We start from the raw sequence: 23966 nt of genomic DNA on the forward strand, positions 1-23966 counted from the left end.
TGCATTTCATTTAGATACATAATTTGTTACTCAGTTAAATGGTAATTTGTCTTTTTATATGTTTTAAAGTATCTCCATGAAACTTTGGCAAATGGGGCAGCTGCTTAATTGGACCAAAATGTACTAGTCCTGATATATCCGAATTAACTGAAACCCACTGTATTCATGGTCAACTTTATTCATAGTCACACAACATAGAAATGGGTCCTTCAGCCCATCTGGTCCATACTCACCAGATTCCCATATAGACTAGACTCATTTGCCTGCATTTGGCCCTTAACCTCAAAGCATTTATTATACATGTACTCATCCAAATACCTTTTAAATGTTGCTAATGTACCTACATCAATCACTTGCACTGGCAGTTCATTCCATTTATCGACCACTCTCTGTAAAGAGTATTGCCCCCCCCCCATTAAATCCATTAAATCTCTCTCCCTTTCATAGAAGCATAGAAAACCTACAGCACAATGCAGGCCCTTCAGCCCACAAAGCTGTGCCGAACATGTCCTTACATTAGAAATTACTTAGGGTTACCCATAGCTCTCTATTTTTCTAAGCTCCATGTACCTATCCAGGAGTCTCTTAAAAGACCTTAAACTATTTCCCAACTTGGATTAAAACATGTATTCATCCATCGATGCCTCTCATGATCTGATACACCTCTTTGAGATCTTCTCTCATTCAGCACACCAATGAAAAAAGTTGCAAACTGGTCAACCCCTCTTCACAGCTCAGTCAGAATCAGGTTTATTATCACTGGCATGTGACGTAAATTTGTTAATTTAGCAGCAACCATTCCATGTAATACATAATAAAATTACAAATAAAATAAAATAAAAATAATAATAATAAATAAGTCAATTACAGTATACATATTGAATAGATTAAAAAACATGCAAAAACAGAAATACTGTATATTTTAAAAAAGTGAGGTAATGTCCACAGGTTCAATGTCCATTTAGAGGGGAAGAAGCTGTTCCTGAATTGCTGAGTGTGTGTCTTCAGGCTTCTGTACCTCCTACTTGATGGTTATAGTGAGAAAAGGGCATGCCCTGGGTGCTGGAGGTTCTTAATAATGGACACTGTCTTTCTGAGACGCTGCTCCCTGAAGATGTCCTGGGTACTTTGTAGGCAAGTACTCAAGATGGAGCTGACTAGATTTACAACTCTCTGCAGCTTCTTTCGGCCCTGTGCAGTGGCCACCCCCCCCCATACCAGAGTGATGTAATCTGTCAGAATACTCTGCAAGGTACATCTATAGAAGCTTTTAAGTGTATTTGTTAACATGCCAAATCTCTTCAAACTCCTAAAGAAATATAGCCACTGTGTTGTCTTCTTTATAACTGCATTGGATATATTGGGACTAGGTTAGATCCTCGGAGATCTTGACACCCAGGAACTTGAAACTGCTCACTCTCTCCAATTCTGATCCCTCTGAGGATTGCTATGTGTTCCTTTGTCTTACCTTTCTTGAAGCCCACAATCAGCTCTTTTGTCTTACTGATGTTGAGTGCCAGGTTGTTGCAGCGGCACCACTCCACTAGTTGGCATATCTCACGCTTGCACGCCTTCTCGTCACCACCTGAGATTCTACCAACAATGGCTGGATCGTCAGCAAATTTATAGACTATTTGAGCTATGCCTAGCCACACAATAGACAATAGGTGCAGAAGTAGACCATTCGGCCCTTCGAGCCTGCACCACCATTTTGAGATCATGGCTGATCATCTACTATCAATACCCGGTTCCTGCCTTGTCCCCATATCCCTTGATTCCCCTATCCATAAGATACCTATCTAGCGCCTTGAAAGCATCCAGAGAATTGGCCTCCACTGCCTTCCGAGGCAGTGCATTCCAGACCCCCACAACTCTCTGGGACAACAAGTTTTTCCTTAACTCTGTCCCAAATGACCTACCCCTTATTCTTAAACCATGCCCTCTGGTACTGGATTCTCCCAGCATCTGGAACATATTTCCTGCCTCTATCTTGTCCAATCCCTTAATAATCTTATATGTTGCAATCAGATCCCCTCTCAATCTCCTTAATTCCAGCGTGTACAAGCCCAGTCTCTCTAACCTCTCTGCGTAAGACAGTCCGGACATCTCAGGATTTAACCTCGTGAATCTACGTTGCACTTCCTCTACAGCCAGCATGTCCTTCCTTAACCCTGGAGACCAAAACTGTACACAGTACTCCAGGTGTGGTCTTACCAGGGCCCTGTACAAATGCAAAAGGACTTCCTTGCTCTTGTACTCAATTCCCTTTGTAATAAAGGCTAACATTCCATTAGCCTTCTTCACTGCCTGCTGCACTTGCTCATTCACCTTCTGTGACTGATGAACAAGGACTCCTAGATCTCTTTGTATTACTCCCTTACCTAACTCTACACCGTTCAGATAATAATCCGCCTTCCTGTTCTTACTCCCAAAGTGGATAACCTCACACTTATTCACATTAAACGTCATCTGCCAAGTATCTGCCCACTCACCCAGCCTATCCAAGTCACCCTGAATTCTCCTAACATCCTCATCACATGTCACACTGCCACCCAGTTTAGTATCATGAGCAAACTTGCTGATGTTATTCTCAATGCCTTCATCTAAATCGTTGATGTAAATCGTAAACAGCTGTGGTCCCAATACCGAGCCCTGTGGCACCCCACTAGTCACCACCTGCCATTCCGAGAAACACCCATTCACTGCTACCCTTTGCTTTCTATCTGCCAACCAGTTTTCTATCCATGTCAATATCCCCCCCCCCCCCCCCCCCATGCCATGAGCTCTGATTTTACCCACCAATCTCCTATGTGGGACCTTATCAAATGCCTTCTGAAAATTGAGGTACACTACATCCACTGGATCTCCCTTGTCTAACTTCCTGGTTACATCCTCGAAAAACTCCAATAGATTAGTCAAGCATGATAAGTTCGTGGCCTACAGTGGAAGGAGATGAGTTATTATTCTGCATAATCACTGAGTTGAACTGCATGTGCATGTAACGAGAGCTGTATAACTCATCTCCTTCTACCTTAGGCCACTCAGTGCAATTAGAGCTGAATGACAAACGTGCGTGTGTGTGTGTGTGTATGTATGTACAGGAAACCTGTCGGTTTGGCAAAGCCGTTGCACTGGGACAGTTATCACTGTCCAGGTCCACTGAAATGAGTAGCCATCAGAGCTGGGGAACCCTTGGTTGCAGTCGATGATCATAACTTCTTTTGTGCCATGTCATGCTCTTCACTCTCCATGGAGTATTATAGAATGAAACAACTTCCTGGCCATGGAATTTCATTGTACATGTGATCCACCCAGTCCACCAAAGCTGACTTCACATGCTAGGACAGGCATGCCCCTATCTCACCTGGGTATGAGGCTGCTGCCTACCCTTGCCTGTTTTAGCCTGCATGTGGAAGCGGTAAACTGGGTTGTGGATGCTGTTGCATGCAATCAGCTACTTGGAAACACAGGTGAGAGCTGAGTGTCTAGTGGAGACCAAAGGTGAGTCAAGTGTCTGAATGGAAACCAGAAGCCCCTTTCACATTGTTGGTAGCCAGACTTGTAGCCAAAGACGCTCCAGTAGGTGTCATGCATCAAAGGTAAAGAAGCAACACACATAAAATGCCGAAGGAACTCAACAGGCCAGGCAGCATCCGTGGAAAAGAGACCATCTTGAACTGAAATGTCGACTGTTTACTCTTTTCCATAGATGCTGTCAGGCCTGGTGAGTTCCCTCAGCACCTGTGTGTGTTGCTTGGATTTCCAGCATCCACAGTTTCTCCTGTGTTAAAGATAAAGAAATGTTTTGCGACTTCTGACCATTGCAGGTTGGTGTTGGATTGCAAGTGAGGGTATTTGTTGAATGCCTATGAGATGGCTTTTTGGAACAACTTGTGCTTGAGCCTACTCGGGAAAGACTATCTTAGATTGGGTGTTGTGTAATAACCCAGAGCTTGTTAGGGAGCTTAATGTAAAGGAACCCTTAGGAGACAGTGATCATGATATGATTGAATTTTACTGAAATCTGGGGGAGAGAAGGATACGTGATATGTATCAGTATCATAACGGAATAAAGGGAATTACAGGGGCATGAGAGAGGAGCTTATCCAGGTGGATTGCAGGGGGATTCTGGCAGGAATGAGGCAGAATAGAGGTGGCTCTGGTTTCTGGGAAGAGTTTACAAGGCGCAGGATAGATATGTCCCACAGAAGATGACGTTCTCAAATGGCAACTGTTACGTACCCCGTAGCTGGGTCTCTTACCAGCAAAGATAGAGAGGTCCGTTGAAGTCTGATGGTACTATTTTTAACAGTATTTATTGATAGAAATACACAAAAATAATATCAATGCAAACACACAGATAATATACGTCGTCAATACTAAATCTAAAAGCGCGGGTATAATAATAATCAATAAGAAATAAGCTGTATCGTTGTCTAGGGGATAATGAATTGTCCGATGGAAATATATAGTTCGTTCAGTTCATACAGGCTGCAGCCGTTGGGGACCCTGTGTGGCAATTGTTAGAGAGAGAGAGACGGGTTAAAACTTGCCCATTCTGTTTATGATGTCAATCCTTCGAGAGTCGTTGAGAGTTGAGTTCCCCGTTGTTAACTAAAAACCGTTTTTCCGTGGCAAAGGTCACCGATTCCGGGCAAATGGAAGCGGACGCACGTGGCCTTCCACCGGCTTTTGCTATTACGGGATCGCTAGCGTTTCTTCTGTTGCGTCTGAGGGGCTGTTCCCACGGACCCTCTTTTTATCCTGACTCACAGGGTCTCAGGAGTCAATCAGGTTGGGGATGATGCAATCCCTCCACCAACCTCCTCCTTGGTTCATTGCCTGGGGCTTTGATTGCATCGTACAGGATGCAATACACAAGTCCGTCTCCAAGAGACAATAGCCGGTATCAACGGGTCCGCCTTTCGGAGGCCAGGACACATTCTAACCCTTTTGTGGATTCTGCATGTCTTTCTCTCATTTCTTGTGTCCCCTGAACTGACTTAATAGTGATCTTGCGATTCTCACAAAGGAAGGGGCTACCCCGCACCCTTCGGCCCCTCAGAGCTGTGGTACATTCATAACACAACCATGACTGACAAGGGAAGTTAAGGACTGCATAAAAGCAAAGGAAAAGGCATATAAGGTAGCAAAAGTGAGTGGGAAGTTGGCTGATTGGGAAAAATTTGAAATCCAACAAAAAGCAACTACAAAAGCTATAAGAAGGGAAAAGATGAAATGTGAAGGCAAACTAGCCAATAATATAAAGCGAGAGACTATAAGTTTTTTTTCAATTACCGTAGATTCCGGACTACAGAGCGCACCTGATTAAAAGCCGCTGGCTCTAATTTTAGAAATAAAATCAATTTTTTAATTGTACAGGCCGCACCGGATTTTCGGCCGCAGGTGTGCCACGTTGTAATATGAGATATTTACACAGAAAGATATTACGCGTGAGGATTTTTTAACTTTTAATTAAATCCATATGGTAACAAAAACAAATATATATTGCAAATGCTTTTTTTCGAACCGTGCCCGTAACGCGGCTACTTTTAAATATACGTTGCGTATACTTCTTTACTGAACAACATTCCAATATCTCCTAACGACTGGTAAAAAATATATATACTGCAGCCTACCAGGAAAAGTTATTGATCGCCTTTAACTTAAAAGCAGCGTTCGCTCAGATCCAAAGCCGCTCGCGTAATGCGCTCCCTCCCTCCGTCCCGTTTTATCGCAAACGGCATTTTTCCCACAAGACGCGGCGAAACCGGGTGTGACGTCATAGCATCCCGCGATGTAGTACAGAAAACAAATATAGTTAAAACTCTTCTAACTTTAACTAGAAAATGAATTACTAAGTGAAAATATTATAAACTAAATAACTGCCATAAAGGCAGCACAATGCTTTTCTTCGAGTGTTTTCCATGTTGATGAGGGTGAGTACAAATGACTGATTTACAATAATTTAATTGTGAAAGTGCGCTTGATTTATTGTACAATTTCATTGGACCTCTGTGAACTACTCATCAATTTTATTGGTCTACTGTTACGAGGCAAAATGTTTACGAGGCGGCATGAAAAAAAATCATGTATTAGCCGCTCCGTTTTAAAGGCCGCAAAGTTCAAAGCTGTTCAAAATGTGGGAAAAAAGTAGCGGCTTAAAATCCGGAATCTACGGTATATAAAGAATAAAAGGGAGGTGAGAGTTGATATTGGACCACTAGAAAATGATGCAGGGGAGGTAGTAATGGGGTGGGGGCAAAGAAATGCCAGAAAAACTTAATAAATACTGTTACGGATTCAGCAACAATAAATATATGAGTGAGGCAGGGGTTTTTATAACAAACAAAACGTTTATTAAACATTGAAAAACAAACCCCCAAAAGTAAACAAACCACTCACGTAACCGGAAATCAGCTGCTGTGCGGCAGCTTAAACAATTCTTAAAGCAATGAAGCTTAAACAGTTCTTAAAGCGATGTTGCAAAAACAGTTCTTCAAAGTAATATTGCAAAAGTTTAAAATGCCTACAGTCCATTTAAGGGAGAGACTTTTTAAGACGATTTAAATTCTCTTTCACGTCGTGTTGTTGCGATTCTAAATCAAACTTTTCCCACGAAGAATTTAGGAAGATGAAGAATGAAACGGCTTAAAGGCACTGACCTTTCCTTTACAAAACTGTTCCCAATCCTTTCTGCTATTCACAGGGATTAACACGGGGGCAGTCAACGAATTCCTTCCGAATGAGGATCAAACAAGGTCGAACCTGTTTCACCGTCGAAAATTGACTTTCCTCGTTCTTTTAACTCCCGAACTCCGATCTTCACTCTCCACTGATTTTCAACTAGCAGTATTATAAAGAAACTGCTGGCAATGACCTTTTAAACTTTAGGCATTAGATACTTCATCTTTCAACTAAACTGTGTCATAACATTAAATCACGCAGTGGCATGAAGTCAACATGGCAAATCCAGCCACGAACTGCCCCTCCTCACAGGGAGGGGTCCTCCTTTTATACCCTGTGTAAAAAAAACAAAAAACTCCTGTCACATGACCTCTACTGGCGGGAAAATGACGTCACTCCACTATCACAAGACCATTACCTCAAGTCCAGTATAGCTTCAACACCTGTCACGTGACAAGTACACCACTGTCACGTGTCACGGGTACGTAACAGTACTTTGCATCAGTCTTCACTGGATGACACTAGTAATATGCCAGAGGTCTGTGAGTGTCAGGAAGCAGGAGTGAGTGCCATTGCTATTACAGAGGAAAAAGTGCAAGCCAAACTCAAAGGTCTTAGGGTGGACAAGTCACCTGGGCCAGATGGATTACATTCTAGAGTCCTGAGAGAGGTTGCTGAAGAGACACCGGATGCATTGCTCATAATCTTTCAAGAATCACTGGATTCTGGCATGGTCCCAGAGGACTGGAAAATTGAAAATATCACTCCACTCTTTAAGGGAGGAAGACAAAAGAGAGGAAATTATAGGCCAGTTAGCCTAAGTGTTTGGGGAAAGTGTTGGAGTCCATTATTAAGGACAAGGTCTTGAGGTACTTGAAGGCTAATACTAAAGTAAGTCAAAGTCAGCATGGTTTCTTGCCCAACAAATCTATTAGAGTTCTTCGAGGTAGTAACGAGCAGGGTGGACAAAGGAGAGGCAGTGGATGTCATTTACTTGGATTTTCAGAAGGCATTTGATAAGGTGCCCCACACGAGGCTACTTAACAAGATAATATCCTATGGCATTACAGGAAAGATACTGACATGGATAGAGGAATGGCTGACAGGCAGGGGGCAGCAAGTGGGAATAAAAGGGGCCTTTTCTGGTTGGCTGTCAGTGACTTGTGATGTTCGTCAGGGGTCAGCATTGGGACCACTGCTTTTCACATTGTTTGTTAATGATTTAAGTTGTGGAATTGATGGCTTTCTGGCAAAGTTTGCGGATGATATGAAGATAGGTGGAGGGGTAGATAGTGCTGAGGAAGCAATGTGATTGCAGCGGGATTTAGACAAATTGGAAGAATGAACAAAAAAATGGTAGGTGGAAGACGTTGTTGGGAAATGTATAATAATGCATTTTGGTAAAAGGAAAAATAATGTGGACTGTTACCTAAATGGGGAGAAGGTTCAAACATTAGAGGTGCAGAGGGACTTAGGAGTCCTTATGGAAGACTCCCAGAAGGTTAATTTAAAGGTTGAGTCTATGGTAAAAAAGGCAAATGCAATATTGGCACTTATTTCAATGGGAATAGAGTATAAAAGCAAGGGGATAATGCTGAAGCTTTATAAGACACTAGTCAAGCTGCACCTGGAGTATTGTCAACAGTTTTGGGCCCCATATCTCAGTAAGAATGTGTTGTCATTGGAGAGGGTCCAGAGAAGGTTCACAGAAATGATTCTGGGAATAAAGGGGTTAACATATGAGGAGCATTTGGCAGTTTTGGGCCTGTACTCACTGGAGTTTAGAAGAATCAGAATCAGGTTTATTATCACCGGCAAGTGTCATGAAATCTGTTAACTCAGCAGCAGTTCAATGCAATGCATAATGTAGAAGAAAATAAATAAATAAATGTATATTGATTATATGTATATTGAATAGATTAAAATTGTGCAAAAAAAGAAATTGTATATATATTAAAAATAAAATCTTGTGTATAGAGTAGAGCAGTAGGCTAAGGGCACACCCCTGAGGTGCGCCAGTGTTGATCGTCAGCGAGGAGGATATGTTATCACCAATCCACACAGACTGTGGTCTTCCAGTTAAGAAGTTGAGGATCCAATTGCAGAGGAGGTACAGAGGCCCAGGTTCTACAATTTAATCAAGATACTGGGAATGATGGTATTAAATGCTGAGCTATAGTCAATGAACAGCATCCTGACGTAGGTGTTTTTGTTGTCCAGGTGGTCTAAAGCCGTGTGGAGAGTCTTTGAGATTGCATCTGCCATTGACTCAGTCCCTCAAGTCCCAGCATTAGCTTCGTAAACCTCCTGTGCACTCTTTCCAACTTTATGGCATTATAGCAGGGCATTCAACCTGAACACACTCTTCCAAGTACAGCCTCACCAGTGTCTTCTACAGCTGTAATATAACCTACCAACTTGTATATTTAATACCCTGGCTAATGGAGGCCAGTGTGCCAACCACCACCTTCACCTTTAGGCTACATAGTGAGTGGATCAAAGTTGCTGCAATAAGGCAGAAGATAAATTCATGGGATCTGAGTTTCTTGATCAGAAAGGAGGTTCAACTGAGGACAGGCTGGTTTGGACCTTGAAGGGTTAATTTATATTGTAAAGGAATCTTTGGAGAACTGTGATGCTATTATGGAATTTTACTTTGCGTTTGAAGGTGATAGAGATCAGTGGAGGTTCTTGAATTTCAGGTTTATGATGTGGTCTAGTTTTGGTTGCTCTTTATTTTTGTTGCTACTTTTGGGGCTATTTTTGAATTGGGGTGGCCTGCAGATGATGAACACTGCAGAACAGGTCTGAAATTAGCCTTTTGATTTTGTGTTTTATATTCTGTTATTGCTCTTTTTTTGTTGCCGTTTGCATGGTGGGGGAGGGGTGTTTGATGTTTTTCTTTCAATAGGTTGGTTCTGGAGCTATTCTTTGTTTTGTGACTGTGGGAAAGATGAGTGTCGGTTGTATACTGCATACTTTGATGATAAATGTACTTTTAATCTTTGAATCTAAACAACAAATCTATTTCTAACAAGTTAGAATCTAATCAAAGGTTGATTGAATAAAACTATTGCAAGGTGTGATGGTGGACAGGCAGTTCTGATGTACAACGACAGGTAGTCAACACTAAGATTTAAGGTAGTAGTGTATCCATGGCTAGAAATATACTACACATAGTCTTGGGGAACATAATCCCAAAGGGAAATTGATTCAGCTGTGGGTGATAGAAACTTAGAATAACGGTAATACCAGGAATATGATCATATACAACTCTAAGTCATGTCATCTGCAGAAATTCTCTGACAGTAATAATTGGGTGTATAAAGGGAAGATGGGAGGATGAATACAGGTTCCTGGTGGAGAACTTTGTCAAATGGTGCAAGTTGAATCATCTGCAACTCAACATTAGTAAGACAAAGGAGATGGTGTTTGACCTGAGGAGGACCAAGTCTGTTATTAATGGTGAAGGCCTACAATTACCTAGGGGTGCATTTGGATGACAGATGAGTAGGGTACTAATACAGGCAGTGTACAAGAAGGGCCAGAGTTGCCTCTACTGACTGAGGAGACTGAGGTCCTTTGCAGTATGGAGGCTTCACCTTCACATGTTCTATCAAACTGTTGCTAGTACAATAGCATCAACATGGGTACTACCAACATGTACAATAAACTGATTAGAAAGGGTGGCTTTGTCTTGTCTTGTCCATACTGCACCAACCGCCGCCACTGGGCTATAAACGTGCAGGAGTAGTGTGTGGTTAAGTGCCTTGCTCAAGGACACACATGCTTCCTCAGCTGAGGCTCAAACTAATGACCTTTAGATTGCTAGCTCAAATCCTTAACCACTTGGCCATGCGCCAACATTGTTATAGGAGTCAAACATATAGGAGTCAAACTGGGGCTGTGGTAGAACAAAGGGCCATACCGAAAATCCTGGCAACTTTGGACAATGTTTTTCATCCTGTGCAAACTTGACTGAACAGAGGAGCACTTTAGTAATAGACTAAGACAACTGCACTGCTCCAAGAGTGCAATGTGAGGTCATTCTTACCCTTGGCCATTAGGCTCTATATTGAGTCAACCTGTAGCTGGGGAAGTGATGATTCTCTCCTTTTAGACTTTTGAGGAAACTTATTTTTTATTCTTTCTTCTCTAATATTTGTATATCTGTGCACTTGTAAAGCTACTGTGACATTACTTTCCTTTGGGATAAATAAAGTATCTATCCAATTGTTGGAAATAGCAGGAGATCAGGAGATTGGATCTCAAAGTCTGTGGAACAGGCAAGGAAATCAGAGATCTAGGAACTGAAGGAGACAATTATTCACATGCCAGAATTTTTAATAAGGTACCCCAAGTGCATGCTCTGGTTCCAGTCTTCCAGTTTTTGACAGATTCTATGGGCTGGAGGGCAACAATTGTGACTTCACCATTGAAGGAAGAAGAGGGAGAGAAAGAGGAAAACATTGTTAGCTGAACAGCTGGAATCTATAATGAAAAATGGATTAAGACAACAGCTTGAATAACATAATAGGATTGAGTAGAAACAGCATAGATTTAGAAGAAAGATCATGTTTGACTTTGAGATATGACAAGTACAGTAGATTTAGGACCAAGTAGACTTTGGAGTTTCAGAAACACAGGAATTAGGTTAATATATTGATCAGTTGTAAATATGGTCAGAAATGGCAGATGGATGTTTTCTCTGGAGCAGCAGAGGCTGAAGGGGTGATCTGGTAGAGCTTTACAACACTATGAAAGGCATCGATAGAGTAGACAACAAATATTTTTTCCCCATGGTTGAAATGCTTAATCGCAAGATGCATGCATTTAAAATGAGAGGAGTTTATTGAAAAGTGATGCACAGGATATTTTTTTACATGGTGGTGGGTGCCTGGGACTACCTCAGGTAGTGACAGAATGTTCAACAGCTTTTTAGATTGGCACATGAATGTGTAAGAAATGGAATGATATAAGCATTGTGTAGGCAAAAGGAATTAGTTTAGTTAAAAATTTGGTTGTTAATTTAATTACTTTGGCACAGTATCTTGGGCTGAATACCCTTTCCTGTGTTCTTTGAGAATTGGTTGTAAGACAGAAAGGAAAGAGTGGAAATATAAACAGACTTTTGTCATGTTAACCAGCTGTGACTGAACAGGAAGGCAAATGATAAGTTGCCCTTTATAATTGGAGAGCTTGTTTACAGGAGTAAATAAGTCTTAAATTATATCAGGCTACACCTGGAATAACATGTAGTTTTATTCGTCGCATCTTAGTAGTATAGAGGAAATGTAGCAAAGGTTTGAGGGTCAAAGGTCTAAGAACCATAGAGGCAGTGCAGCAAAAGTTCACCAGCCTGGGAGGGAAAAAAAAGTGCTATGCAATCTAGTTTCTGGGCAAATTAATCAAAAATCTTTGCTTGGTAGAAGGTAGTAGTCTGAGATTGCTGTTCACTGAGTTCATTCAGATAATCAGAGCATAAGTAGTTGGCACTGTTTTTCATGTGAATGCTGTATTTGTGCACTTTATATAGTTCTGAAGATCAGTGGTTCAGCACAGTTATCTATCTTCAAGTTCTTATATATATTCTACTTATTTTGTAGCCTGTTTCCTGTGTGTTTGACTCAGATGAAAGGACTTGAAGGACAAGCATCTATTTCAAGACCAGAAAACTGCAGATTCAAAGCTGATTTTATTTTTCTTTTACCTGTGTGAAACATTAACTGAATAAAAGAAAGTGAACTTGAGTTTCAGAGACCTGCTTGGTGCAAGCTTGCTCATTCAGTACAAGAAATGCTTCATAACAATCAGGTTATGAAACATCAGGTACTAATTCAAAAGCCTTTGTAAAATGCTTTGTTTTTATGGTGGTCATAGTGTAGCTGAACTGTAGTGATTAGGATTGTGCTATTTGGTTCAAAAAGCAAATAGTTGAAGGAAAGTATCTGCACGTAAACCTAGTGGTGTGGGATTTGTTTTTCTGTCTGATACAGAAAATGGTAAGGTCTGGATGGTGGGATCTTCGAGGGATGTTGCTTCCTGTAGATGGTGGGTAAACTGGTTTATTATATCCACTGCCACCAAAGTACAGTTTCTGTGCAGCACACAGGATTTCGGAGGAATTCATCAAGTCAGCCAGCATCTATGGACATTTTTAAAAAAAACATGACGTTTCATGCTGAGACCAGGATTGGAAAGGAAGGGGACAGAAGCTAGAATAAGAAGGTGGGGAGGAAGGTGGGTGGGTAGGGGAGGGAAAGAGGTATGACGCTGGGAGGGATCGCTGAAAGTGGGAAAGGGCTTAAGAAGCAATCCAAAGGGAGAAGACAGTGGACCATGGTAGAAAGGGCAAGGAGAGGAGCCAGAGGGAAGTGTTAGGTGGATGAGACTAGGAGTGGGAGGGTAACAGGAATGGGGATTGGAAAAACAGAAGGGGGAGGGAGAAATAATTACTAACATTTAGAGAAATGGATGATCAGGTTGGAGGCTACCCAGACTGCATATGACATGTTCCTCCTCCTTGGAGTTCTGTCTTATGTAGCATATGGAGAGAAGGTGCTCAACAAAACAGTCCCCCAGTTTGCACCATGCCTCACCAATAAGGCCATAAGATAGGAGAAGAATTAGGCCATTTGACCCATAAAGTCTGCTCCACCATTTTATCATGGGTGACCTTGATAAAAGACCTGATCTCCTGCCTTATTCCTTCATGCACTGACCAAGAATCTTTCAACCTCTGCCTTAAATATAAATAAAGACTTTGTCTCCACAGCTGCTTGTGACAAAGAATTCCACAGATTCACCACTCTCTGGCTAAAGAAATTCCTCTTCATCTCCGAAACATCCATTCCTATCATCCTATCAAGACCTTTCAGCATTCAATAGGTTTCAAAGAGGTCACCTGTCATTCTTCTGAATGCCAATGAATACAGACCCAGAGCCATCTCATACACTCTTAATATGAAAGCCAATCAATCCGGAATGATTTCTGTAAAGCTTCTTTGTGCACTCCAATTTCGGCACATCCTTTCTAAGATGAGGGACCCAAAACTGCTCACAATACGCCAAGTAAGTCCTCGCCAGTGCTTTATAAAATGTCCACATTATATCCTTGATTTTGTATTCTAAACCTCTTGAATGATAACATTGTATTTGCCTTACCACAGATTCAACCTGAAAATTAATCTTTAGGGAACCCTACTCAGGGACTCCCAAGTACCTTCGCACCTCAATGTTGTTTTGTATTATCCTCTCCATTTAGAAAATAGTCAACATTTTCATTTCTTCACCAAAGTGCATGACTATACATTACCTGACACTGTAGTCCATCTGCCACTTCTTTCTCCTAATCTTAAGTCCTCTGCAGACTGTACTTCCTCAAAACTACCTGCCTCTCTACCTCACTTCATATTGTCTACAAACTTTGCAACAAAGCCATTAATTCCATCATCCAAATCTTTGACATATAACGTATAAAGAGTCTGTCAATACAGACACCTGTGGAACATCATTAATCACAGGCAGAAAAAGCTCCCTTTATTCTCACTCTTTGCCTCCTACCAATCAGCCACTGCTTTATCCATGCTAGAATCTTTCCTGTATTACCATGCTTGTTTAGCAGCCCCATGTGTGGCACCATGTTAAAGGGCTTCTGAAAATCTCAAGTACAGTACTCAATGTCAACTGATTCTCCTTTGTCTATCCTGCTTGTTATTTCTTAAAAGAATCCCAACAGATTGTTCAGGCAAGGCTTTCCCTTGAGGAAACCATATGGCCTATCTCATCATGTGCCTCCAGGTATCCTGAGACCTCATTGTTGATAATTGACTCCAACATTTTCCCAGCCATTGAGGTCAGACTAACTGGCCTATAGTTTCCTTCCGCCTCTCTCCTTTGAAGAGTGGAGTGGTATTTGCAATTTTCCAATCTTCCGCAACCATTCTACAATCTAGTGATTCTTGAAAGATAATTGCTAATACCTCCATGATCTCTTCAGCCACCTCTTTCAGAGCTGTAGGGTGTACAGCACATGGTCCAGATGAGTTATCTATCTTCAGATCTTTCAGTTTACCAAGAATCTTCTCAAGTTATGGTAACTTCACACACTTCCATCAATGACGTACACCAGAACTGCTGTATTTGCAGAGCCCTCAGCATTGTTCAGGGCCTCCCCCATCTCTCCCACAAACTCTTTGACCTCCTACTGTCAGGCAGCAGGTACTGCAGTATAAGAACAAGAAACTAACAGCTTCTTCCCCCACGATGGAAGACTTCTGAATACCCTGCTATCACCCAGTACACATTTTATGACAGCGCCATTAGGAGTAACACTATGTTATATATATAATTTGTCAATTTGTACATCTACAGAATATTTTTATCCATTAAAAATGAGTTAGTGTTGTTTTATGTGCTGTATATAATAGTATGCTGTGTTTTGCGCATTAGACCCTGAGGAAAGTTTTGTTTAGCTGTATACATGTGTTGCTGAATGAAAATAAACTTGAACTTGACAAATAAAAGCAATCAGGACCCTAATCAGACATCATGAAGGGGAGAGATTCTCTTTATAGGGATCTCCTATTGGGGGGAGGGGGTTCTCCCTTTAACAAGGGACTCCGATGGGCGAGAGACTCCTTATTTCATAGGGGTGAGACTGTCCTTTCACAAAGGTCCCTGATTGGGGAAGACATTTTTTTCTGAATTTCCTCATGAGGGCAATACTATTAATAAGAGCTCCTGAAGGTCAGGAGGCTCTCTCGTTCATAGGGTGTCTGATAGTATATTCAAAAATCGGGTTATTGTGACCGGAGAGAAAGTGAAATCTGATTTTGCATTCCATCCATACAAATCATTTCAGCACATCAGTACATTGAGATATTCTGCATTCTGTACTAAATTTTTACATTTTGTGCAAGTGTGGACAGATAAGGTGCAAAATCAATAAAAGAAAGGTTGTGTGATCACCTGTCTACCTTTCTTACCATGGAACCATTGAATCATAATACAGTGGAATGGGAACTGTCCTTGAGCCTGATGGGTGGGGAGGAAAAAGAGAAAATAAAGTGCCTTGACCCTTGCTCAAAGTAGTGCACAAAGTAAGAAGTGGTTGGGGGAGGTGGTTCATGAGCAAGGAACAGGCCTAACTTGTGTATTGTGGGGAGGGAGAGAGATGTTGAGGTCCTCCAACCTCACCCATATAACCCCTGCCCCCTGTGAGGTCAATGAAGTATTGTGACTTTTCCCTCTCCAGACGTCATATAGCTGAGCTGCCCTGGCATCAGGAGCTGAGAAGTCCTGGACAGGTATTTCCAAGGTGAGCCCAGGCGGTCAGGATCATCATAGAGCCTTTCACTATCTGCAACATCTCAACACAATGCGGAAGATGTGCTAACTTGGAAATTGATGTATCAGACCACGGTGGGAAAGGTGGGGTGAAGAGGGTGTTGGGTGTTTGGGGGGCAGCATTGAGGGTGGGAGAGTGAAGCTCAGTAGTGTAGAGAGTGATGACACTGTCTTTGTCCTCTCCCACCCCCCACCATGGAACTGCCGTCGGAAACAACATCCTTTCCAATGAAAGTTTAGTGAGTGTATTGTTCAGAATGATCAAAAAGTAGATACTCATGGGTCACTGACTGATCCTGGAAGTGACTTTTACTTTTTGATCATATCTATACCACGTGTACCAGAGTCAGACACAGTGTCAAACTCCCTATGTTATTGTTCCACCAGAAATCGAGACACTCGAAAGGGAAATTTTTCAGAAAGTGTTGGGATCGCTTCAGCTGTATCTCTATTCTTCAATGCCATGATAAGAATTTTGTGAGATTGTAAATATTTGTTAGTAGGTTCTTTTCCAATAATAAACTATGTTGGAAATAAGAGCGGAAGGTAAAAGTTCACCCTCTGAATCTGCCCATTCATTCTTCACCCAGTGCCTACCCATGCTGCATACTTAGTGATTCTGAATATTCCCCCTTCTGTAACCTCAATGTCTCCAGAGAATTAAGACAGTAAGACACAGGAGTAGAATCAGGCCATTTGGCCCATCAAGTCTGCTCCATCATTTAATCATGGCTGATTATTTTTTTCCTTCCTCAGCCTCGCCCTGTAGCCTTCTCCCCATAACCTTTGAGATCATGTCCAATCAAGAACCTTTCAATCTCTGACTTAAATACTCCCAATGACCTGGCCTCCACAGCTGCATGTAGCAACAAATTCACTACCCTCTTGCTAAAGACATTTCTCCGCACCTCCATTTCAAATAGATCCTTCTCTATCCTGAGGCAGCGCCCTCTTGTCCTAGACTTTCCCATCATGGGAAACATCCTTTCCATATCTACTCTGTTTAGGCCTTTCAACATTTGAAAGGTTTCAATGACATCTCCCTCCATCCCCCCTCCACACCTTCTCATCCTTCTAAATTCCAGTGAGTACAGACCCAGAGCTCTCAAATGTTCCTTGTATGATAAACCTTTTATTCCTGGAATCATCCTTGTGAACCTCCTCTGAATCCTCTTCAATGCCAGTACATCTTTGGTGAGGAGCCCAAACTGATCAGAATACTTAAGGTGAGACCTCAACAGTGCCTTATAAAGCCTGCTCTTGTATTCTAGACCTCTTGAAATGAATGCTAGCATGGCATTTGCCTTCCTCACCGCCAGCTCAAACTGCAAGTTAACCTTTAGGGTGTTCTTCTCATGGAGTCATGTGTCCCTTAGCATCTCAAATTTTTTGGATATTCTCTCCATTTAACAAAAAGTCTGCACTTTTATTTCTACTACCAAAGTGCATGATCATGCATTTTTCAACATTCTATTTCATTTTCCCCTTTCTTGCCCATTCTCCAAATCTGTCTAAGCCCTTCTGCATCCTACCTGTGTACTCAACACTACCTGCCCCTCCACAATCTTGGTATCATCTGCAAACTTGGTAACAAAGCCATCTATTCCATCATCTAAGTCATTGATATACAGCATAAAAAGCTGTCCAAACACTGACACCTGTAGAACACCACTAGTCACCAGAGTCAACCAGAAAAGGATCCTTTTATTCCCACTCGCTGCCTCCTACCAATCAGCCAGTGCTCTAACCATGTTAGTAACTTTTCTGTAATACCATGGGCTTTTAACTTTGTAAGCAGCCTTTCCTTTCTACTGCCTTCCTCCTTTCTTAAAGAGTGGAGTGATATTTACAATTTTCTAGTCCTCTGGCACCATGCCAGAGTACAATGATTTTTGAAAGATCAGGCCTCCACAATCTCTTCCAGAACCCTAGTGTGCAGTTCATTTGGTCCAGTGGATTTACGTACCCTGAAGTCTTTTAGCATTTTGAGCACCTTCTCCCTTGTGATAGTAACTGAATTCACTTTTCTTTCCTCACACCCTTCAACATCTGGCACACTGCTTGTGTCTCCTACACTGATGCAAAATACTTATTTAGTTTATCTGCCATCTTCATGACCCCCTGTTATTCCTGCAGCCTCATTTTCTCATGGTCCTATATCTACTTGCATCTCTGTTTTATTTTTTACATCCTTGAAGAAACTTTGATATTGTTTCCTAGCTTGTTTTCATATGTCATCTTTTCCCTCCTAATGATTCTTCTGGTTGCACTCTGTAGGTTTCCCAATCTTCTATCTTTCTGGTATTTTTTTTTGCTTTGTTGTATGGCCTCTCTTTTGTTTTTATATTAGCTTTGACTTCCCAAGTAAGCCACTATTTTACTATTTGAGTATTTCTTCATTTTTGGAATACATCTATCCTGCACTTTCCTCATTTTTCCCAGAAACTCTTACCATTGCTGCTCTGCTCCTGTTTACCTCTTCCCAGTTTATTTTGACCAACCTCTCTCACATACCACTGTAATTTCCTGAACTCCACTGAAATGCTGCTACATCAGACTTTACTTTCTCCCATTCAAATTTCAAGTGTAATTCAATCATATTATGATCACAGCTTCTCAAGAGTTCTTTACCTTAATCTCCCTAATCACTTCTGGTTTATTACATAACACCCAATCCAATATAGCTTAATGACAAACTGCTCTAAAAAGCCATCTTGTAGGCATTCAACAAACTCACTCTCTTGAGATACATTACCATCCTGATTTTCCCAATGGAACTGCATGACAATCATGATACCATTTTGACATGCCTGAAAAAAAGACTACAGGGAGTTAAGAAGGAAGTTGAGAAGCAGGACTGCAAAGGTAGTAATCTCAATGGAGGATAAATGCATGGCTGAGGGATTGGAGCAGGGGGCAGGGATTCAGATTTCTGGATTATTGAGACCTCTTTTGGGGCAGGTGTGACCTGTACAAAAAGGACAGGTTGCACTTGAATCCCAGGGGGACCAATATCCTGGCGGGGAGGCTTGCTAAGGCTACTGGGGAGAATTTGAACTAGAATTGTTGGGGGGTGGGAACCGAACTGAAGAGACTGGGGAAGAGGAGGTTAGCTCACAAACAGAGAAAGCTTATAGACGGTTCAATAGGGAGGATAGGCAGGTGATAGAGAAGGGACACGCTCAGACCGAAGGCTTGAGATGTGTCTATTTTAATGTAAGGAGTGTTGTGAACAAAGCGGATGAGCACAGAACATGGTTCAGTACTTGGAGATGTGATGTGGTGGCCATTACAGAGATTTGGATGGCTCAGGGACAGGATTGGTTACTTCAAGCGCTGGGTTTTAGATGTTTCAGAAGGGACAGGGAGGGAGGCAAACGAGGTGGAGGTGTGGCACTATTGATCAGAGATAGTGTCACAGCTGCAGAAAAGGTGGACGCCATGGAGGGATTGTATACGGAGTCTCTGTGGGTGGAGGTTAGGAACAGGAAGGGGTCAATAACTTTATTGGGTGTTTTTTATAGGCTGCCTAATAGTAACAGGGATATCGAGGAGCAATTAGAGGAAAGGTTGTGGAGGCATGTTGTTAGACCTCCGACAAAGTCAAGAATCAACAGGTTGAGCATGGTGTGACTAATATGTTTCAATGCAAGAAGTATTGTAGGAAAGGCAGATGAGATCAACACCAAGAATTATGATATTGTAGCCATTAGTGAGTCTTGATTGCAGGAGAGACAGGACTGGCAGCTTAATATTCCGGGGTTCCATTGTCTCAGACAAGTGATTCCCAATGGGGATGGTTATGTGTCCTAGGGGGGTGTTTGGGGAAATCGAAGTCATTGGGGATGGTCAAGTTCTTTGGGTTGGGGTGGGGGTGCGGTAAGCGGTACCCTAACTTGAGGCATGAGACCTCACTGATTATTGAGTAGAGCAGGCACTTCCAAAAAAAGGAGGATGAGGCACTGGAACACAGGAAGAACCATAGCTCTGCTGGCGGAGAGCACTCGTTGTCACAATTTGTCTGAAATCTGACAATACCAAGTAGACAATATTAGAGATCCATAAATTAGCAACTAGAGTGCCCAGCAATTCCCCTTGACTCATGCCATGGAAACTGTTCATGCAAGTTAACAGTTGGTAAGTCAAGCACACCCTCACAACTTTCCCTACAGATCTACGGAAAACAGGTCACGCAACGATACAGCGCTGGCGGCAACCAAACGGTGAAATAGAGCCAATCAGTGAACATGCCAACCCCGAGGATTCCTCTTGAGGTGTTCAAAGCAATCTTGGCCACATATGTGCAGTCAAGATCCACCTTTGGGGACTATCAGACCTTACGAAATTAGTCAATCATACCAACTAGAATAGTATAAAGGTAGCTTGTCGAACACCAGCTTTATCCAGACTAACATTCAGATTCCAGTTTGAGTCAACATAATGTTTGCTGTTGTGACAATCTTCATCTTCGCTTTGCCGTTCCTTTCCGTGCCGCTACCATCGTTCCATCTGTGTCAACTCGCTGTCATCATCAACATCTGATAGGCATTTCCAGTTTGTGTTATGTTTTATTTTAACTTAGCCCCATTACTGACAGAGAAATGCATATCTGTGTGAGTCTGAAGGTGGCAAAGCCTTGAATTCTAATCCTGCTAAGAAACAGAAACTACTTCCTGGAGTATGGTTTTATTCCGTTCCCGTCAGATCACCATGTGTCTCATTTGTAATACTGTGCTGTCTAATGAAGCCATAAAACCATCAAGATTCCAGGAACATTTTTGTTAAAGACACCCTGAAAAGTCTACTCAGTTCCAGCAGATAAAAGAAGAATTTGAAAAGTGTAGCACACTTGAGTCATTTGCCAAGACAGCTAAAGATGACCCTGATAGTGATCTTATTGCTTCTTAAAACATTTCCAAAATTATAGCAAAGGGTGGAAAATCTCATACAATTGGTGAAAGATTAATAAAGCCTGCTGTATCAGTAGTGCTCATCACTGTTCTCAAAATGGATACCAGTATTTTAAAATCAATTCCTTTGAGTAATAACCCTGCAGCTTATCTTATTGATAAAATGAGTGAAGACATTGAGTATCAACTATGCACAGAGCTACACAAAAAAATTGAGATACAAGTGGATGAGACAACTATACAAAACTATGAGATATTGCAAATATCATATGTACAGTTTATCAAAAATGGAAAAGTTTACAAAGAGATTCCCTTTGGTAAAAAGTTAAAAATAAACATCAATGGAGAATCAAACTACGATGAGCTCAAAATGTATATTGAGGATAAAGGTATTCTGATTAGGAACATGATTTCTTGTGCAACAGATGGAGCACCATATATGACAGGTTGCCATGCTGGTTTAATAGCACTTACGAATAAAGAAATTCCAATCCTGACAAAGGGTCTCGGCCCGAAACGTCAACAGTGCTTCTTTGTATAGATGCTGCCTGGTCTGCTGCGTTCCACCAGCATTTTGTGTGTGTTGCTTGAATTTCCAGCATCTGCAGATTTCCTTGTGTTTGCTAAAGAAATTCTAAGTCTGTTTGCAATCCATTGTGTAATTCGTCAACAGCTTGCAGCCAAAAACCTCAGCCAGTAACTTTTTTTTCAACCATGACTCTGCTATCAACAAAATTAAATCTCATCCATTAAATAGCAGAATATTATGCCAGTTATGCCAAGATAATGATGAAGAGTTTAAATGCTTGCTTCTTCACACTGAAGTATGTTGGCTGCCATAAGGCTGCAGCTTAAAATGTTTCTTTGATCTTTTTGACAATGTGGTTGAATTATTTCTCAAGGTCAACAAAAGCTTGGGAAACAATAATGAACTTCTACGTGGAGACACTAGAATTATCGACATTATCGGAATGACAACTGAGCATGCTAAATATGACACTAGAGAATGAAAATTTCAATTTAATCCTAGCAAAAAGTGCAGTGTCCATCTTTATCAGAAAATTGTAAATAAATAAGGAAAACATTGGGAAAAGAATGTTCTCAGTTTCCCTGCATGGAAAGTATGGCACTCTCTTTCACAGATGGTGATTTGCAAGAGGAATACTTACACTTGCTGTCACCGAAGAAGGATTTTCAGAATTGATTCAAGGATTTGAATGATCTCAAAATTCTGGAATCCATTTCTTTGCAAGGTGGAAGAATAGGAAGAGAGCTTGCAAGAAGAAATTATTGAAATTCATAATGATGATTAAACAAAAATGTTGGCTTTTGTGGTATGTGGCTGCACTGTCATACAAAGTTTCCTGGTCTTTGTAGAAGAGCCAAACTGCTCTTCATTGCATTTCTATCCTCCTACCTTGTTGAAAGAGGCTTCAGTGCAGTGAACCATATGCTCACAAAAGAAAAACAGAAACAGCTTAGAGATTGTTACACATGGGCTTTTGCTGTCACAACTTGAACCAGATATTTCAACATTTGCTAAAAAACATCAAGCTCAAGGATCACATTGGGATCAAAGCTGCTTTACACTGCACAGGTACTGTGTAAGCTAGGTTTAAAGACAAATAAAATTTTAAAGCAGTATCGTTTTTCTCATGTCGGTACAAAGCCCTGCAAAGTGAGTTCAGGAAGATAGGTACTAAGTTAAAGGACAGGACCTTCAAGGTTGTGATCTCAGGATAGCTACCTCTGCCACATGCTAGTGAGCCCAGAAGTAAGAAGATTATATAGTTTAATATGTGGACAAGGAGTTAGTGCAGAAGGGAGGCTTTAAGATTTCTTGATCATTGTACTCTCTTCCAAGGAAGGGTGGGACCTATACAGAAAGGATGGTTGCATCTCAACTGGAGGGTAACAAATATCCTAGCAGGAAGGTTTGCTAGTCCTGCACAGGGGGATGGTTTAAATAGAGTTGTAAGGGGATGAAAACCAGAACAGAGACTGGGGTGGTTGTGAAGAAAGATATTGTTAAGCCTACGTACGAAATCAGGAATCTTAAGGTCCAATATGGTGGCACTAATGTTCTGAGCTACGTATATTTCAATGCAAGGAGTATTGCAGGAAAGGCAGATAATGTTAGTGAATGGATCAGCATGTGGGATTATGACTGTAGCCATTAGTGAGACTTATGTAATGCCTGTTAAGCGTTTACTGCTAATAGTTTACTGTAGAAGCAATGTGTTCTGCTGGTAGTGTCTGAGGTATCGCTAAAGATAAGGGTTCCGTTTAGGAATGTTGGGTCAGCCAATCAGGATAGTGGAATTGGGTGAAGATTCTAGAGAAAGTTGGGCGAAGATTTTGTGATGGACACTAAAGGGGTCGAGGCCCTTTACAGTGGGAGGTGGAGAGAAGATCGAGAGAACCGGCGGTAGGCTTCAATCCAACTGAAATGCACAGTTCTATGGAGTAGAAGATCGAAAGTCGTATCGGTGATCAGTGAATAGGATTGGCGCAGTGGACACCTCCAACTTTGTGCACAGTTGACTGTTTTAATTATAATAGGTCCTTGTATTTTTTTATTATGCTTTTTTTTCTTCATTAAAAACTGTTGATTAAGAGACATTTATAAATATACACAGAGACGTGGAAAATACGGGCCCTTTGGCCCACAAAGCTATGCTGAACATGTCCCTACCTTAGAACTACCTCTGCTTTACCATAGCCCTCCATTCTTCTAAGCTCCGTGTAGCCATCCAGGAGTCTTGTAAAAGACCCTTATCGTTTCTGCCTCCACCACCGTCGCTGGCAGCCCATTCCACACACTCACCACTCTCTGCGTAAAAAACTTACCCTCTGTACCTATTTCCAAGCACCTTAAAACTATGCCCTCTTGTGCTAACCATTTCAGCCCTGGGGAAAAGCCTCTGACTATCCACATGATCAATGCCTCTCATTATCATGTACACCTCTATCAAGTCACCTCTCATCCTCCATTGCTGCAAGGAGAAAAGATGGAGTTCA

At 41.6% G+C, this 23966-nt stretch overlaps 1 protein-coding gene across 4 annotated transcripts in view; it reads left to right on the forward strand.

Moving 5' to 3' along the window:
• LOC140735839 (gametocyte-specific factor 1-like) overlaps positions 1-23966 on the forward strand; it is a 462565-nt gene that overhangs the window by 42567 nt on the left and 396032 nt on the right. Inside the window, exon 8 of one of the 4 annotated variants that reach the window (XM_073061354.1) lies at positions 12294-12445. The exons of the other annotated variants lie outside the window; for them this stretch is intronic. Coding sequence (XP_072917455.1) covers positions 12294-12332 — 39 coding nt within the window. The 3' untranslated portion in view covers positions 12333-12445. Of the gene's footprint in view, positions 1-12293; positions 12446-23966 lie in introns of those variants that run through there. 4 annotated transcript variants of the gene reach the window in all.

The sequence above is a fragment of the Hemitrygon akajei genome, chromosome 11 (genome assembly GCF_048418815.1).
Source record: "Hemitrygon akajei chromosome 11, sHemAka1.3, whole genome shotgun sequence".
Classification (NCBI taxonomy): domain Eukaryota; kingdom Metazoa; phylum Chordata; class Chondrichthyes; order Myliobatiformes; family Dasyatidae; genus Hemitrygon; species Hemitrygon akajei.